General features: G+C 37.7%; 1 protein-coding gene across 2 annotated transcripts in view; it reads right to left on the bottom strand.

Moving 5' to 3' along the window:
• Nucleotides 1-758: 758 nt before the first annotated feature.
• Nucleotides 759-18384, bottom strand: part of MOCOS (molybdenum cofactor sulfurase) — a 209312-nt gene continuing 191686 nt past the window's right edge. For both annotated transcript variants that reach the window (XM_056483842.1, XM_056483843.1), the window contains 5 exons: nt 17976-18100; nt 17272-17377; nt 13858-13984; nt 11458-11562; nt 759-4386 (listed from right to left, as the gene is read on the bottom strand). In XM_056483842.1, coding sequence (XP_056339817.1) covers nt 4240-4386; nt 11458-11562; nt 13858-13984; nt 17272-17377; nt 17976-18100 — 610 coding nt within the window. In that variant the 3' untranslated portion in view covers nt 759-4239. The remainder of the gene's footprint in view (nt 4387-11457; nt 11563-13857; nt 13985-17271; nt 17378-17975; nt 18101-18384) is intronic.

Genomic DNA, 18384 nt, shown 5'->3' with positions numbered 1-18384 from the left:
CAAAATGCCCAGTGGAAAGGAGCACTCTGCCTTCTCCTCCCCTCTCTGGGGGCTATGCCTGTGTTTTCCCCAAGCAGTTGTCTCATGACAGCTGTATAATGGAGAGACAGGCAGGTACCCACATTTCACCTCCATGGGAGTGACCTACCTGTCTGGTTACAGAGTCCTGCTCTTCTTCCCCTCCCACACTCAGTGAACCAAAAAATGCATGAACAAGTAGCTCGAAGTCACGTGTGGACACCGCCTCACTGTGCTCATGTCTGTCTCTTGCTGGCCCTGTGAGTCACAGATCATTTCCATGTAAACCTCATAAGAAGGGAGGGACAAGCCTTCCCCAAGATTCCTACACACACCAACTCCTGTTTAGTCTTCCCTACTGACTGACAGGTTAGACAGTGAGGAGAAACACCGTTTGATCCCTCCAGGAGAGGGAAATAAACCATCTGTTCTCTCACCATCTCACCCTCGGTGAAAGCTCCTGCCCCTGGATAACAAGATGGATTCAACAGGACTGACTACACATATTTTAAAGGAAACCAGTGATTATGAGATCATTTTGTGCAGGGCTTGAGTGTGTAGCTGACTGGCATGTGGCTACACAGACAGAGGGTATACCTCACCTGTGAATCCCAGCAGTGATGAGACATCCCTTCAGTCCTGAGACACATACTCATCCATGTGCCCAGCAATGCCTCCAAGCAGAACTGAGCACCTCATGAGCTCAAAGGTCAGGAATGCAACCATCACCAGCAGACACATCAAACAGAATATATATTTTATTGATTTAATTTCCAAGGAAGTTAAAAACCAGATGAAAGAGGACTTGCATAGCATAATCTCTACAATTTATGAAGAATAATCACAATTTTTATGCAGTCCTTCATTTTGATTTGGGTGTAATTTTGACAGAAAGATGACCTAAGATTTTTACTATACTTTGAAGGACACCATTGAAAGTATATAAATCATAAACTAACCTGAAATATCTTAGTCATTTCAGAAAATAGAGAGCACAGAATCTTCTAAAAATGCTGATTTCTGTTTTGTGATTTCAGCCTCCTGGCTATTATTAGAGCTTGTAACAATCCCCATTTTTACCTTGAGATTTGAGAAGGTCTCACAGAAAATTGAATATATCTGAATAATTCCTTGCAAGTAAATAATCATTTGGTTTTCAAATATATAGAGGACTTTCTACATATAGCACTCTGGAAATACTGTAATAGGTATACTTCTTACCCATATAAGGCAAACATATATCTGCAATTATTCCAAAGATCTAATTTGCCGTAACTGGAGTATTTAGATCAAGGAGCCTACATTCATATCAAACGGTCTTATTTTCTATATACTTGGAAAGTTATAAAATAAATCCTTATAGAACATCTACTTTTTTAATACAGTGTTTCAAAGTGTTTATGCCCGTTATGTATCTGCAGTCCTTGGGATTGCAGTATGCTAAATTTCTTCTTCCTTTGAATTATTTTTTCACATTATGGACGGGATGTTCTTTCTACAAACTTACAGTGCATGCCATTTAAAAGTGACTCTTCGTACTTCAAGATTTGCCACAAGTTTTGGCACTGAGAAGAATTTGTCTTCACCGATGGAAAGACATATCAGTACTGGTGGGAACACTCCACTTACTAGAAGGGAAATATTATCCTTTATTTAGCTGAAAGATTCCTTATGTATCTTCCATCAGTCTGAAGTGTTGTGACATTTCCTACCACTGTACCACAAGGATGTTCCTTCTGGGAAATGCTCAGACTATACTAATGGGTATGTTCATACATCAGAGAAAATCATTTTTTCCCCCTGTAAAATGGCAAAATTATTCTTGATCTAGTATTACTAAGCCACAGCAGAGAGAATGTGTAATTGACTGTAAATAATAGGTCGAAATGACCAAGCATGACATTTTTAAAGTTCAAATCCTCTCATCCATAGTTATCATACATTGCATTAGGGATATTCACAAACAGTATTTGTCAAGCCACTGTGTACTAAAGTGACTTATTGTGTACTAAATGCAATAATGAGTGAAACAGAGCTTTTTGAGGTTGCTTTCAATTTCCTTTTCTAACTTCTGTGCCATTTTAAAAAAATGACACAGTGCTGAGGTGAAGAGGACAGAGCAGAGCACAGGAAATCACCGAAGGTCAGCATAAAACAGGTCTCTTCATATTAAATCTGCCAGAGCTCTGCTGGCTTTCTACCCAACAAAGCAATGCTCTGAATAACAGAAAGGCAAAGAGTGAAGCACTTAAGAGATTTAGATACCAGGGAACTGCTTTTCAAGGTTACAAAGACCCCTGCTCATTACAACCTCAGATAATTGACTATTAGAGAGATAAACCCCCTGCTTTTCAAAGCAGGCATCAAGGAGCAGACCTTGGGCTCTGAAGTGCAAGGTACAACTCTCAAAACTGATTCTCAGTTTACATGCATATGAAAAACCTTTCTCTTTCCTCATATTTTATGGTAGATTGTAAGAAACAGATAATGTTTCTTCTCATTTCCATTACAAAGCTCTGCTGAGAGACTGTTCCAGCTGAAGTGAGTAAAACCAGTTCTTCGAAAGAACAAAAGAAAAAAGAAACCATTATACATTAAAAAAAAAAAGAGGAAAAAAGGAAAGAGAGAAAGAATAAAGAGCATTTTTGAATTCTGATTTGTGCACTGGGTGATGGGCCTCCTTCTTCCCATTCTGTGCTGCTCTGTGATAGTTGTTCCCCTTTCAGAATGACTGTTTGACCAACTCTTACACAAAGCTGCCTGTCTCCCTCCGGGGATATGCTCAAACAACTCAAGGATTGCTTTAGCCAGAAGCACTTTCACACAGCTGGAGCCAAAATTGCCCCAAGGAAGATCTAAATCATACTGGATGAGAGTTTTGACTGTGCTTTTAGTGGGGTCAAAATTTCACTTCCCAGATGGCAATAGAGCAGCCAGCCTAGGAGAATTTTGTTGTCCAGGAGGACTTCCTGGAAGCATGTAATCATCCCATGGCTAGCTGGATACATGTTGAGGGTCATAAAACACCTGGCCTCAATTATTCAGTCTTGATATACGTAGACTTTCCATGTGGGTTTCTTTTTTGCTCCATGTCTTCCTTTATTTTTTGTAATTTTCACAGTAATTGATACTTCAGACTAAGGTTTCAGACAACTGCTCTCAGAAAGCATAAGTCTTCTTAAGGAGCTTCCAACAGCCATTTAAGAAGGGCATTATGAAATGAACAAAGAGTAAGAAAAAAGAATTCTTTGACCTGTTTGTGACTGAGAAGCAATCAAACTCTCAAGAGTGCCCTTAAGTGGCCATTCGAGACTGCAGAAGATAAACCAAGTTTGTATAGAAAATAACTGTATTACTTGAAAAATCTCTAATGTATCAACATCCACAAATATATAAGGAAACAAGAATGTGGAGGCTATAGAATTATGGAATGGCTTGGGTTGGAAGGGACCTTAAAGATCATTTAGCTCCGACTCCTCTCCCATAGGCAGGGACATCATTAGGTAAGAAATCTCAGGGAAGATATCACATAGATGGAAAAGCAGCAAATGGAAGAGAAAGAAGTTGAGAATAAATGAATGGAATTCCTTCACAGGTAATGTGTTTTGCAAATGGCATCCTGAATCCTGATTACCTTTGTGCCTTGTTGGCATCCTCACACACTACTTGCCAAGGGGTAGACACAGATTTCCCAGTAATTTCCCTCTTTTCCATTGCTTTCAGACTTTCTACAAATCACCTTCATTTTCCTTTTGGAAAAGCTGAATGCACTACTACTCTTATGCCACTCTCCCACTGCTCTTTTCCTACTCACATTGTTTCTAGAATATGTCTTGTATCCTCTCTCCTAATTGGGGTTTTGACAAAGCAGTAGAAGGAAGCAGTGTATTTTTGTGTTTACTTTCCTTCATTGAGATGTGGCTTTCTGACAACAAAGTTGGGCTTGTTTTGGGAGTCATCCACCAGTAAGACTTGATCAAACCTGTTGCATCCTGAAGCAATTGTGCAAAATAGAGTTATGGCTGCTGCAACCTAATCACAAGCAAAAACATGTAGGTGAGCTGTAATTATCAACAGTTTTGCCATCTGATAACATTTACAGCAAACAGAAAATTACCAGAAGCAAATGAGTGGAAGCTTTTTCTTCTTTTTTGTTTTTTGAGTAATTGACTACTGACTTTTCCCTGTAGCTGGATAAAAATTTCATCCCTACCAGAGAATCTACCCTGAACATTTTTCTTCACGGGATGTTGGAGGCTGAATTTCTGTATTCTCCTTCAGCACTGGAAGTACTTGAGACCCAACTGATAAAGTATCTGAAAAGGATGAGTGCAAGGGCTGGTTCATCAGGTATATTCCAAAGTTGGTCTGGAAAAAAGCAAAATATTTATTAAGATGCATTGCACTGCATGTTAGAGTAATCAAATCTATAGAAGATCTCACAACCCAGATATGTTTAGAAGAAAAATGTTGTTTTAAGAATAAAGAGGTATGTATTATGTCCATGTAATTAAGAACATTCTTAACTCGTTAATTATAATAGACAGGTAAACAGAAGCTAACACCAGGCTATTCAAGAAGAATAGCTTAAGTAAGTGGGTAAATAACATGTATTTCATCATGAGCTCCACAGTATTATATATGTAATGCACACTCCCTCACAATCTTGTTATTTAATGTCCGCTCTGGCTCTATGACAAACACTGTTAATGCATTGCCACAAACAAAGGCTCTGAAGCATGGGAACACTGGTATGTTCCAACAGTGAGGAAGTCTTGCATCTCCTACCATGAATTATTCGCTTTGTTAACAGAACTTCATTCTGCCTAGCCTCTGTGAGTTTCCCTTCATTTGTTTTTATGAATATTTAGCATGTTTTACAGAAAATATTCAGAAAGTTTGTTTTAATGTTGCTCCCACTTGTCAAGTGTCATTATCTGTGAATCCATCCTGCATAAATATTAGAAATACTTAAAATAAGTATTTGGGATACGGAGTAATTAAGAAAAGAAGAATGGAATATCTACTTTCCCACTGACCATGCAATCCTCACAGGCACCAAAGACCTGATCTGAGTGTCTGCATTCTTATGTGAGGTCTTAATCTCAAGCAGCTGAGTGTTAGAGTTGTGGGTGTGATCTGGAAATGTCATAGGAAGAGATTGGTGTGGTTTTGTGGTTTTGTTTCCAACAGTGGAGAATTTAGAAATATGCAAGAAAAAGATTTGTCTTTTCATGACAATATTTTCCAAGGAATTAGATAACAATTAATCAAAAAATATGTGAAGTAGGAATAAAAGGAACACTGAAGACCATGCCAAATTGATAACAGACTTTTAGACTTCAGAAAGTCTGCTCTTTAAACTGAGGACCTTGGAAACTCAGTATTAATTTTCTTGTCTCTTTTTGCAGGTTTCAAAAAAAAGTATTTTGCTTTGGGAGACTGCAGCCAAGATGTACAAGTCATTACAAAATGTAGAGTAAATAAATAAGCAAATGAAATTACTTAAAAACAAAATTCTATTACCCTTTTCTATTTCCTGATTACATTTACTGCCATTGTTCAGATCAATGATTCTGAAATTGAGTGAATTACATTTAGAGCAGGTTAAAAAAGTAGGTAAAAGGGATTGCAATAAAGAAAAAAAAAATAGATGAATTTAAGGGGGCATATTTCACAGACTAAATATGAAGGCAGTATGTTGTCTCCTATTCTAGCATTATGTAATAATTAAATAAAGATGCAACAATGAGGTAACAGAGATCAGCTCTTAGTTTTTGAAGAATTCGTAAGAGGTAAGGTTGAGACCTACTCCCAAGTACGAGAGATGCTGTAAAGCAGAGAACTATCCAAACATGGCCTCAGACCCTGAATTTGGTTCTTTCTGTTCCATTTGTAATTCTAAACATCAGTGAGAAAAATGGGCACTAAGCTTAGGTATTTTTGGCCACCTCTGCTGTTCCTTTATCTCACTGGCATGTGACACGTATAGGGCATGAGCTGGACCTATCATGCCTATCCTACTGCTGGCAATTTTTGGATACTGGTGGCTATAATGTTGTCAATGCCAGGTGGACACAGGGCACATCCTTGTGGTCAGTGTTCTAAAGTTAATGCTGCAGCACTGTAAGATCCCAGCCTCTAGCAACAATGACTCTGTTGGATCAACTGTGATGCTGTAATGGTGTTAGTACTGTTTCATTTAAAATATTAAAATACAGAGTATTATTTTTCATTTTTTGATTATTTTTCCTTATTTTTGCTTTTCTCTCATTCGTTGACGAGTTTCTCCATTGGCATAAATGATGTATTTTTCAGCCTTGTGATTAGTAAGTTGGATTCACCTCCCATAGCCTAGTGCAAAAATGACAGTTGCCATGATTTTTTTTTTTTTTTAAATCAGGCAATTATAAAACAAATATTGTAAAATTAATATCAGTTCATGCCAGACCACATTTCACACAGGAAGGAATTTTACAACTCATCCATGTAAATGAGCTTATTTGATGCATGAGAAGTTAATTTTACTGTATTATCAGCTTGATGTATCTTACAATGAGACTAAAATTAATCTGGGCAGATTTTTCACTGTGAAGAACTTAATTTACCAATTTTTGTTATTGAAAAATCATTTAGCGGGATTTTTTTTTTAAATGCATCTTTAAGTATTCAGAATTATTTAAGAAAATGCATGTCTGAATGCATTTTGTCTTCAGGAGTTCTCAAATACTGCTGTAATAGTGGTTCTTAGTATTTTTCTTCTCTGATTTGGCATCTAAAGTCTGTGTTTTTTTCCATGAGTAATGCCTAAGGAGTTTCCAAGGTGATAATATACTAATGGTGCACATATATTAGTACTAATGCCTGTTTGGAATCACCAACCTCTATATTTTTTCGTGAATATTCTTAAACCCAAAATTTAGCCTGTAATTGCCTGAAGTGGATTTAACATTTTTTAAGTAAATTTCCCTGTTTTTTTCAATAATTTCAAATAATGACTCAGCAAGTACTGATAATAGCAATCACACACACACCCCTGCCAAGCAACCACAAAAGCTGCATTTGCCACTTCAGCTCTGTCTGTTTCAAGAGAAAGACAAAATGTAGAAATCCTCACATTTCTGATGAAAAATGAGGCTTTACAGCTTGCAGAGTTATTACAGTGAGACACATAATCTCTGCCTGCTACCTTTTCCTGACTTCAAGGGAATTTTATTCTGCATATAATCTTCCTAGAGCACGACAAGAACTGTGGCAAGGGAGTGCAGGACTGTGAGCACTGTGGCTTTATCTCTCAGTTGAGACACTTCCCATCACTGTAAAATGTTACAGGGACAAACAATTTAAAGCTTCTTGATTAGGAAAAAGCAGACCACTTCACTGCTGGGAGAAACAGAGAAAACATACATATTCTTGCCAACAGTGAATCATATGATAGTCATTACACTCACTTAAAGGAGGAGCTGTGAAATGCTGTCATTCTTGCATGTTGTTTCAAGTTCATTTACTGTATCAACAGTAATATGCTCTCCTTAGAAATTCACTGACAGAGAAATACCCTTTGTACACTATTCCCTTTCGTAAGACAGAAATCTGAGGGGCTACATGTGACAAAGGCCTGAGGTGAGATGTCTTCAAGCTACAGCTCCTAAAGAAACACAGACTAGATCCTGGTAGAGCAATATCCTGCTAGAATATGTAAAAAGCACATAAATCATACTGCGTGCTAATACTTAGCTTTGGATGGATGAGCTCTGAATTTTTCCCCCAGATGTAGCTCTCAGCTGCCATATCCCAGCAGATAAATTTACCTGTTCAGGTCTGATCACTTATTCATGAAATAACATAACCTCCCTCTCATCCAAAGATTTGGGAGATGCAATTATTGTGTTTTTTTAAAATGTAATAATGTTTTATTACCTTTAGATTTACAAGAATCTAAAGCCTTACAAAATAGGAGAGTGGAAGTACTCACTTTTGACACATTGATTTCTAATACGGGAAAACAGGAAAGTTTTGAGCTGGTGTAAATAAAACCCCATATTGTTCAGTTGAAAATATCTGGACTGTAGAACTGATTTTCCTTTTTTTTTCTTTCTCTGACTTAAGAACCGAATTTCCTTTGTTCTACCTTAAATAAATGCATTTCCCAGTTCAGCCACCAATGAGAAAAGAGAACCATATTAATTCAGAGGCCTATTAATTACAACAAGCACTGTTCTCAAATGTTCCAGATATTTGAATGAAAAGCATTACATGGTGTAAAGCTCTGCATTACTATGAAAATAATGATAATGATGCATCAGATATGAGAGATCATTTGCTATCCTCACTAACATTTCAGTAAGCAATCCAAAGGCACAGCATCTAATTCTGCAGGAAAAGAAGCTCTCCCAAGGCACAATGAGATACATAAAGGAGGATCAACAGCCCCCAGGAAAAAACACAAGCCTTTTAGTGTATGAATGCATGTGCAAACATAATGGTTTTCCCTTGATGTAATGCTATCCATACATTTAGACCAGGGCAGACTGCTAATGCAATAACTCCCTTTGCTACCTTGACAGCAAGTCCCAGCTCAGAGCACTGCTGCACATCTACCCACAGGGCTTCCACTATCATTAGCACTAAACAGCATCTGTAAAACACCAAAGAGAGGCAGGAATTCTGTGTTCTCCCTTTTCCATCCATGTGTGTTTTGTGTCTGGTGGTGAGGCATGTGAAACAGCATGTGGCCATTTGCTTAATGGAGCTATCTAGTCATTCCTAATCTCCTGCAGCAACAGAGAGCACTCTGTCACACAAGGATAGCTCATCTTTCCTTTCCAGTCAGAAATTACAGAAGGAATCCTTTATGAGTGTCTCTTCAGAAAGCAGAGCTCGAGTTCACTTTATAGAGGTGTTTACATTTCATGTCAAACAATGACATAAAAGGTTTCATAAAAAGTAGCTGCCAAGGCTTCAGCACCATGCTTTACATTTATCAGGAAAAATGCAAATTGTTTGTGTGGCTAGTTACAGTAGCTGGTTCTGACTTTCAGCTGCAATCCATCAGGTTCTCAGAGTCTCAGAGTGGAATGGAGAAAAACGGGATTTTAGAAATAAATATTGAATTACTTCTTAAAAGCCTTACATTATTTAGCTCATTATTGAAGTTCATTGGCAGTGCTGTTATTTGGGCTACTTGCTTGATAAATTCCAATGTAATTTTTTCAGAGTGGTGTTCTTGGAAAAAACAAAATAAAATGGTAAATATTGACATCTGGCTCTCTTTTCTATATGCAGCATCTTTAATGTTTTGGCAACCAACTTGCTACAGCAGCTTTCCAAAAACATAGGAAATTTTCTTAAATCTTATTTTTCTGCAATAGTTTTTTTTTTTTGTAGTTTGAATCTGATTATTGAGAGATGGGAGCAAACACTGCTGAGTTGCCTCACTGAATCTGCATCTGATAAAAAAAAAAAAAAAAAAAAGAAAATTAAATCTATTAGATGGCTCCTTAGCTTCAGAAAAGCACATGGTAGAGATATGAGTCACCGAAGGATTAGCTCTGGGATTTAACACAGTCACATGAACTCGATGTTCTTTCTCTCTCCCCACTGTGAGCTGTGAAAAGTTTGGATCAATGTTCTCTGCTAGGTCTGCTGAGCACATTAAAAATGCCATAGCCCTTCCTGGGTGCTGCTCACTGATAATCAGCTGGTGCCCATCACCAGGAGGGATGCAGGAGGGATGGGCTCAGAGGTCTTCTCAGACCAGACCAGGCAAAGCTACCAGCTCAAACTCTCGCTTTCAATTGTCAGCTAAGCCAGAGGACTCATGCAGAGCAGGGCATGCTCACAAGACCCCATCTGCCAGCAGCACTGAATGCTGGGAAAAAATAAAAAGGGCTGAATGCCCGTGTCTATGCAGCGTGAATATGGGCGCAGCTGAGGGAGGGAGAGCTGAGCACTCCCCCGCGCTGAGCAGCAGTGCCTGCCTTGCCTCATCTTTTATCAGGCACCAGCTCCTTCTACACAGGCTGGATTGCTCTCTTTGCCTTAGTCCTGTGTGAATGAACCACTTGGTTCTAGCAGTGCATCAAGAAAATCTCTTCATTGTTGAGTTAATCAGAATGAAGGAGCTCATCTTTGCTGTGGGAAACATGCAGAAGATGCTTTGCCTCTCCTGAGAATCTGCATCCTGAGTAAGGTTTTGTTGCTATTTTCTCACTGAGCACAGAGTGCTTTCTCTCTACAAGTCATAATCCAGTAAAAACCACATGGGTAGAAAAAGTTCTTTCCATACTACTCCTCGAGTGGCAGCAGAGAGCATCCCTGTCCCGAGTGCCCAAATGTGCTCTCAAGTGTCCCAGATGTTATAGCTGTGGCTCACCACCACTTGGGCAGGGCCCCTGTCCTCACCATGGGCAGGAGCTCCTCTCACAGAGACTCATGTACTGTGATGACCTGGAGCCTGCTGTGCAAGCCTAAGTCACCTCAGGTCACTGGGAAGCTGCGCCTCGACAGCCAGCCTGGCCTGTGCCTCTCCCTGGCTCACAGCACCGGGCTGGCTCCGACACGGGGCCAGAGGAGCCATTCACCAAGGGTAACAGCCAACGAAAAGAAAGCCCTTTGTTTGCTTTATGAGTCACTGAGACAAATCAATTTTTTTTTTTTTCTGTCCAAACATAGAATGCAGTATTTGTAACTAGTTTGTGCGTTGTCTGGTTGAATGATTTTCAGCCTATTTGTTGTTGCTCTGTGCCGGTGCTGTGCCCGTCTCTGGTGCTTGGCGAGTACTGGCAAGGCCCCCGAGCCCCAACTGCCTGAGACACTTTAACAACAGAAGCTTAACCAACAGGAAGCAATGAATTTTGAATAAGGATTTTCAGCTAAATAAATAAGTCTGAGGAGATTTGTGGAGCTTTTGGGATGCTAAACTGTCTAGCCATCATCTGTGCACTCTCAAGAAGCAATGCAACCTTAGGAAGCAGGACCTCAAATAATTTCACACTTACCTTCTGGTCACTTTCCTAAGCAACCATCTGCCTGGCTTCTCCTGCTAACTGATTTTTCAGAGTTAGAATAAAGTTCAGTCTTACACACCAACTGTATAATTTCAAACACTTTCTGATTTTTCAGCATATTTCTTTTCTTAAAAGACATCAATGCATCAGCTTGTGTTTTTAAGACCAAAATAAACACACTGTAAAGAAGTACATGCTGAATAAAATCAAGCACAGTTAAAAATAATGCATATTAATAGTCCATTTCTGAATTTAAAAAGTATTGAGCATTTTATAGAAATAAACCATGGCATATCTGGGTTGTAAGTGCATCATCTTTTTACAGAAAAAATCCAAATGGTAACAACTTAATTGTGAATATTCTCTCAGCAGATATTTCACTACCCATGCAATAAAGTCTTTCACTACTATTTTGAAGTACTGTACTGACCTTTCTACCTCTGGCAGCAGACAGGGACTGCAGAATTTCTTTGTTTCGTTCCCCAGACTGTTGATCAATGCAGATTATTTGACATCTGCTACATGGACCCACAACCTGAAATTTTAGTTAAAGAAAGTTCATGGCTGTTTATCAAAGCAGTACAGCATTAAACAGTAGAAGCTTCCGATCATCATAATATCTTAAACACATACTCTTTGCATACTTTCCCTGTGGTTTTTCAAGCTTTCATTATGTAAAAGGTCAAGTCTGTTCACCTAATGCAGTAGGTCTACTCCCAAGTCTCACAGAATTTTTAATTCACTTTTTTCTTTTTTTAAGGCAAACTTTCTCAGAGACAGATCTGAGAAATACCAGACATTTACGTATTTGTACTTCCTGATGGCTTCACTTCTGTGGGTTAGCAGGGCTGCTTGGCCAAAGAACTGAATACAAAATTAAGCCAATGCCTCGGGATTCAAGCAAGGAGGATCTTCTTGGGACTGTTTTAGTGCAGCTGAAATGCACAATATATTTCTTATATGCATGGCACTTCTAGATACTCAGAATGTAAAATATTTAAATATACAAGTTTACCTAATCAGAAGAAATAATTAATCCTCTATCATCTATTATGCATGATGTTAAAATAATATGTAATTGTTCTTAAAGTTAATTGTTGTTTGAATTAAAGTATGTTCTTAGGGAAAAGACCCCAATAACCCTGCAACAAATTTCTTATTAGAGCTTTAAAACGGAGAAGGATGACATGCTGCACTTCCACTTAACACTGCATCCCTAACTTTAGCAAAGCTGTACATTACAGAAATTACATCTTACAGTATCCCAGTATACACATTCTACTTTTGTAAAATGTGCCATAAATTTCAAACAGAGCAAATAGTTAAACTGTACACTTCAATCATTTTATGTGCCAATCTGAAGTGATATTTCTGGTTTTTGAGATGCATCTAGACTGCCTGTATAACTCTTCAGTATAATCATCAATACCAAACATCAGCTCTTTTAAAAAATTATTTTCCACAGCTCTATTCTTTTTTTATTAAAAGAACAACAAGACAGAGAGGGAAATATTTTCCCTGTTTTACTTTGTACAGCACCTTCTACCATTTTTGTGGTATAAAGAAGCATTAACATAATTTCTACTGTTACTACATCAGTATCTGAAAAAGGATCTAGCAGAATGGGGAAAGATAATGCAAGTTGTATAAGCCTTTCTATTTTTGTATTGTGTTCCTAAAGTATATCAATGCCAGAAGTAGAAATGCCTTTTATTTTGTAGATTTATAGTAACTTATCCACAGGATCCTCCACTGAATTCCCCAGTGTAACTCCAGCCTCCAACAAGCTATATACCACAGATTTTGCCCTTTGTGCTCCTCATTTCTTACTTAGAGGAATTTCTCCTCAATATTCCTCAACTCATATTGCAGCTTACTAATCAAAGTGCACATAAGAAGAGAGCAGAAAAGCAGTATTTTCCACCCTTGCTGAAAAAGTTTCTTAGAACATGATGACCAGAGAAAAAAAGGAGTGATGCCTATCACATCTAGATTTGACCTTGGTAGTTCTGTCATTCACACTCAAATTATAGTTTCTAAGAAAACAATGAGTAAGCCACTTTTACATCCTAGGCAAAGCATCTTCAAATACATATTTCATATCTCTTGGCCAGATAAATTCAGCAGAACATTTAATACACGTGTGCATTATTTTCCTAGGTATGATGTGTAGCTTTTACAGATTCTTTTTTAAGAGTTTTTCTTGAAAGAATGTGTTTACAAACAAGGTCTGACTCTTCAGCATTTTCTTTACAGTACAAAGGACGTTATGTTATTAGCTATGATATGAAGCACATACCAAAAAACCCTACCAGGCTAGAATTAGAAACATTCCTTGAGTGAAGACTAGGATAAGATGTATACAACAGAGGGCAATAGACCATGAGTGTTCACTTGTATTCATGTCCAGTCTTTTGGCAATCAGTTGCTTGATTTACAGTAATGTGAGGTTACATTTGAACTACTGTGCTTAACAAGTGCAACAAGTATTCTCTGCTGGAGTGCTGGCTAAATATGTGCTGTAAACTCTGCCTCAAAAAACCTGATTATTATTCGGTTCAGATAGATAAAGATAAGAAATGCTGTGAATTTTGAAATTCAATAAAAGTGTGGAGAAATATGGCAAAACCTCTTAAATATATTGAAGAATGTTTGTCACAGGACACATCCTTTTTTTTTTTTTTTTTTTTACACGCTTCATAAATTTCACCTGCACAAAGCATGCACCATATTCTAGTTTCTAGTAAAGCCTTGCAAAAATTGGTTTGTATCCAGGAATCAAAGTGCTTTGTGATATACTGGAGCTTGGACAAGAGAGAAAAGGTCACACCTGGAACTGCAGAGCACCTATTGAAATCTCAACCCACTCTTCCTCTTCAAAGGACTCTGGTGCGCTGATGACAATGTTGGCACGGAAACGTCGGATCAATTCCTCTATTTCCAATGGCTCCTTCAATCTGTCTCACAGAGTTGACAGAGCAAAAGAAAAAATAAAATTATTAACTAATTTTGCACTAGATGTTTGTGCTGTAAGAATCTGGTGGCTCATGTGATTAGCAAATGCTTCTCCAGAATAACCTGGACCAAGTTTTATTACAAAGGCTATGGAAATGGCACAAGGTATGAAACTATAATTTGTAACCTTTCAACTATAATATGTAATAACCCTTTAGGAGGCTTCTTCAGAGGTGTAACCTGAAACTGTAGGTATGAAAACATGTAGACAGGTGATTGTAGACCATGCTTATGAGAAAATTCCCAATTTGTTACCATATGTAAGGCTAATGGTAACAAATAAAAAAGATCTTTTCAGTTAGTAATCATTTGACTTGCTAAATATTGTAGAAATAGAAGCTTCTAGAACCAAAGGCAAATTAAATTTTATTTTGCACATGCTGCAATGTCAGAAGGGACAAAACCAGCAGTTGCTGAAGGTGAAAAAGGCCAGTAAAATAATTTTATGAGAGAATATATCCCTCATATTATTATTTGCCTTTGGGAGGCAGCAGATTGCACAAAATGATAGGTGTTTTAAAAAAATTTCATCTCTGTGTGGTGATATTTCCCCCTCTTTACAAGCATTTGAGCTGCCAGAGTGTAGATTTGTGTCAGTGTGGAGAATGTATATGAGACAGAAAGAGCAGCAGACTGCATACAAATACCAGAAATCTTGCTGCATCTTTGAATTGTAATTCTTCACTCTTCTTCTAAAGAAGAAGTTGAACAGTATCAAAAAAAAAAAAAAAAAAAAAAGACACTAAAATTTGGCATAGAGCTCTCTCAGTGCCACTGTTAGTCAAGAAGAACATTTCTTTTTGCATTAGCAAAATGAACCATTTTTGATACTCCAGAAACTGTAGTCTGACAACGACAACTTTGGGATATGAAGAGAGGAATTTCTGTCCCCCCCCAAAAAAAAAAAAAAAAAGAAAAAAAGTAAGACATACAGTTTAAAATGTATTTTAGTTAGAGAAAAAACATGCAAAATCAAGTACAGGGAAAACTTAACATCAAGCAGCCTTGGCAGAGGAGGTCTGCTAGTTAAAAAAAAAGAGCTTGGTTTTATTTAAAACAGTCTGGATGATCTTCTCCAGCAGACAAAAGTGCATAAGGATAAGCTGCCTGTGGAGACTTTCAGTCAAACCACAGAAGCCCAGTTCCACTGAGCCCCAGTGTTCACAAGGGCTCCAGCAGCCTAGGGGTAGAAGGTGGGATGGGAAGCTGCAAGGCTACAGGTTTTCCCTCAAGATCCCACAGGTGATCCCATGGTTGAGACACAATTTATAATGAATGCAGGAGGTGGGAGCCAACAGGAAGCATAGATTGTGCCAGTGCTCATACAAACAAGGAGGAAACTAGCAGTTACTTGTGAACATGCTCAATTATGGTGCTGTGCTTCCCAGCTTTGCTGTGGGCCCTTGGAGCTTGGCTGCTGTGGAGCCTCTGGTTTGGAACGTATTTTGCAAAATCAAAAGTGCCTGCCACCCCAGCCTGTACTGGTGGGTGCATCAAAAGCCCCAGTAACCTCAGAGCTGGCCCTGCAGTGTCCTGAGACAGCTGCTGAAAAAAACTTCAAGCTTCTATTAATCTGTCTCCTGCTGCTGAACTCAAAGACTGCAATGCCCCTTCCCTTGACCTCTTGCCTTCAACCTCCTCATGTCCAGAATACCTCACTTCTTTTGCACCTCCTCCAGCCCTCAGAAATGCTTATAATTACTTGGCAACATGCATCCGAGTAAATTTCCATTATTTCTCCTCCCACAGAAGATGCATTGGTTGGATGGAGTGGCAGACACCTTCATCCTGCAAATCCCAACACGGACCTGTTTTGAAAATCAGTGTAACGTGCCAAAGTCAGCCTAGGTGCTTTGGATTTTCACAGCAGTGGGCTCTGTGATGAAGAATGCGTTACCTATATTTAACAGTCAAACTTGAAAATTAGTATTTATATCCTCAGGGTTATTTTTCTAACAAGAACATTTGAGCATTAGGTCAGACCAGGGATTTTCATGGAGGTGACCTGTAGTGGAAAACACCAGAGAGACAAATGTCTGCAGGTACATGGAGCCCTCCAGCAGTATGTTGCATTCTAACTTTTAATTGAAGTGCTGTTTCTGTTTTAGATCACCTTTCAAGAGCCAAGTGCAAACTGGAAGACTAGTTTTTACTTATGGAAGATACAAATAAAATTATAAAAACTTAACTGAAAATTGAAATTGTTTTGTAAAACTTAGCAGGTTTCCATTAAGCAAAAAACAAAGCCACATGCCAAGAAGCTACATAATACTTTCTAAAAACCCTCCAGTATTTAATAAAGAACCATAAGTGCAGTTCTTGAAAGTACATTGGATAGTTCAATATTTGGAAAATTCATATAGCATGATTTATATTTTTTTTATATTTTTAAAATATTTTTTTATATTCCTCTTCTACTCAAAGAAGGAATTTTCAATGCAGGGGACACGTTTGCAGGGTGACTAAGAGTAGAGAAGATAACTCCAGGAAGAAGCAAGAGAGAAGTTTTGAGAAACAGGAAAAGGGGCTCAGAGACAAATGCTGGGAGTGTGGGATGCACAGACATGATGGAGGCCTTGAGGGAAGATTTTTTGTGGAATTTGAACATTTCCTAGTTATATTCAAGAACCAAAAATATCCTGTAGTCAGTATACAAAAATTTGGTTGGTAATGGGCTTGTTATCTTTGAACCATAGTCTGACTCTATATTTCATTTGCTGCTTCTATCTCCCACTTTTGTATAAGTAAAGCCAAATTAAATTAAGAAATAAAATTATCCCAGCCCTAAAAATACTTTTAGAGTATTTCTGTTGTGCATATTTACTCTAAATCTTAATAATTCCCATGGAGAGAAGTAGTTCAGCTGGTAGTAACACTGTATTTCTACCTGCCAGACAATTTATGTTGAGAAAACGTATTTATCCTTGTTCTTCTGACAAACAGAAGTTGGCTGCTTCTCAATAATATCTTTCCACCAAATCATTTGACAAAAATTTAATTTAAATTTTCCTAAAGATGATTGGTAGACAGATGATGCTCATGCATTTAATCCAAATTTTCAGAAGTCATAAAATAATTAGTAGTTATAGTAGTTTAGTTGCTATATTTTTTTGAATGTTGAAAAGTAAATACCTCTAAATTTACACATAAAACACCTATATTGGTATCTTATGGAGAGATTCTGGAATCCAAGATCACTGAGAGACATTTAGAGACAGAAGCATCTTACCTTGCAGAAATGTGTTCTTTCAGCTGCATAATGCTTGCTACATTTATCAGGAGGTATTGTGCTTCATTCACAAGAGAAAGTGAAATGTTTGTAGCAGATGACAGACCTAAAAAACCAAAAGCAATCCAACATTCTAAAATGATCATAAAAATTAGTAATTTCACCTCATCTTTCCTTCGACCTCTTACTCATTCTCATTACTAGTTTATTCATTTGGTTCCAGGCACTAAGAAAATATTCCAAGGATGCCCTCAAACCTGCAAATTATAATGATGTAATGAAGTTAGAAACTGAGCTAGAGTTGAGATTTTACCAAATTTGTAAAATAGTTTACAAGATCAATATCTACCCATTTTCAATGCTCTTTAAATTTCAGAGCTCTTTCAATTATTTGTATAATCACATTTAGTCTCTCAATAAATTCTTTGATTCTTAGATTTTTCTCAATTATTTTTCCAAATGGTCTTTGAGTTTCCAGACAAAATCATGGTTAAGATGATAACTTCCCCCCCATACTGGGGGAATTTTCACCAAATTTAACAACTAGAAGGGCAGCAAAAGTCAGTTTGGGTAAAAACTTAATGACTAGATCAATACTGGATAATTCTTTCAGTCTTTTCAGGGTACTTATATACTAAGTGTGAAGTCCATGAGCCTGATGTTTGCATGAGGAATCACAAATATTTTTAAGAATGACAACATACCTTTTGTATTTTTCTGATGTGACTTGCTTTTCACATCTGAACTTTGTCTTATCAAGCGACATGGATGACCAAGAAACATAGAGAGCCAGCCAGCAATTCTTTCCCCACAGTCATATGTTTTTACCCTATCACAAGAAGAGAGGAAGTTTAAATTTGATGCCCAAACATTAATTTGCAAAACAGAAGTCAAATTGTGAAGATGGTTATTCTGTTTCCTTCAATACAAAGTACAGAATGCATATTGTCTGATGAATGTCTGAGGGGAAGCTCTGCATGATTCTAACTCCCCATTTTCTCAATTTTACTCCATTCCTCTTGAAGTCAACATTCACAAGATCTAATTTAGTTTAGTACAGAAAATTACTGTGGAACAAAGGACTAATCATAATACTGATGACACTGACTCTGA

Source organism: Oenanthe melanoleuca, chromosome 2 (assembly GCF_029582105.1).
Source record: "Oenanthe melanoleuca isolate GR-GAL-2019-014 chromosome 2, OMel1.0, whole genome shotgun sequence".
Lineage (NCBI taxonomy): Eukaryota > Metazoa > Chordata > Aves > Passeriformes > Muscicapidae > Oenanthe > Oenanthe melanoleuca.
The sequence above is the reverse complement of the archived record's forward strand: the minus strand, read 5'-3'. Positions and strand labels throughout refer to the sequence as shown.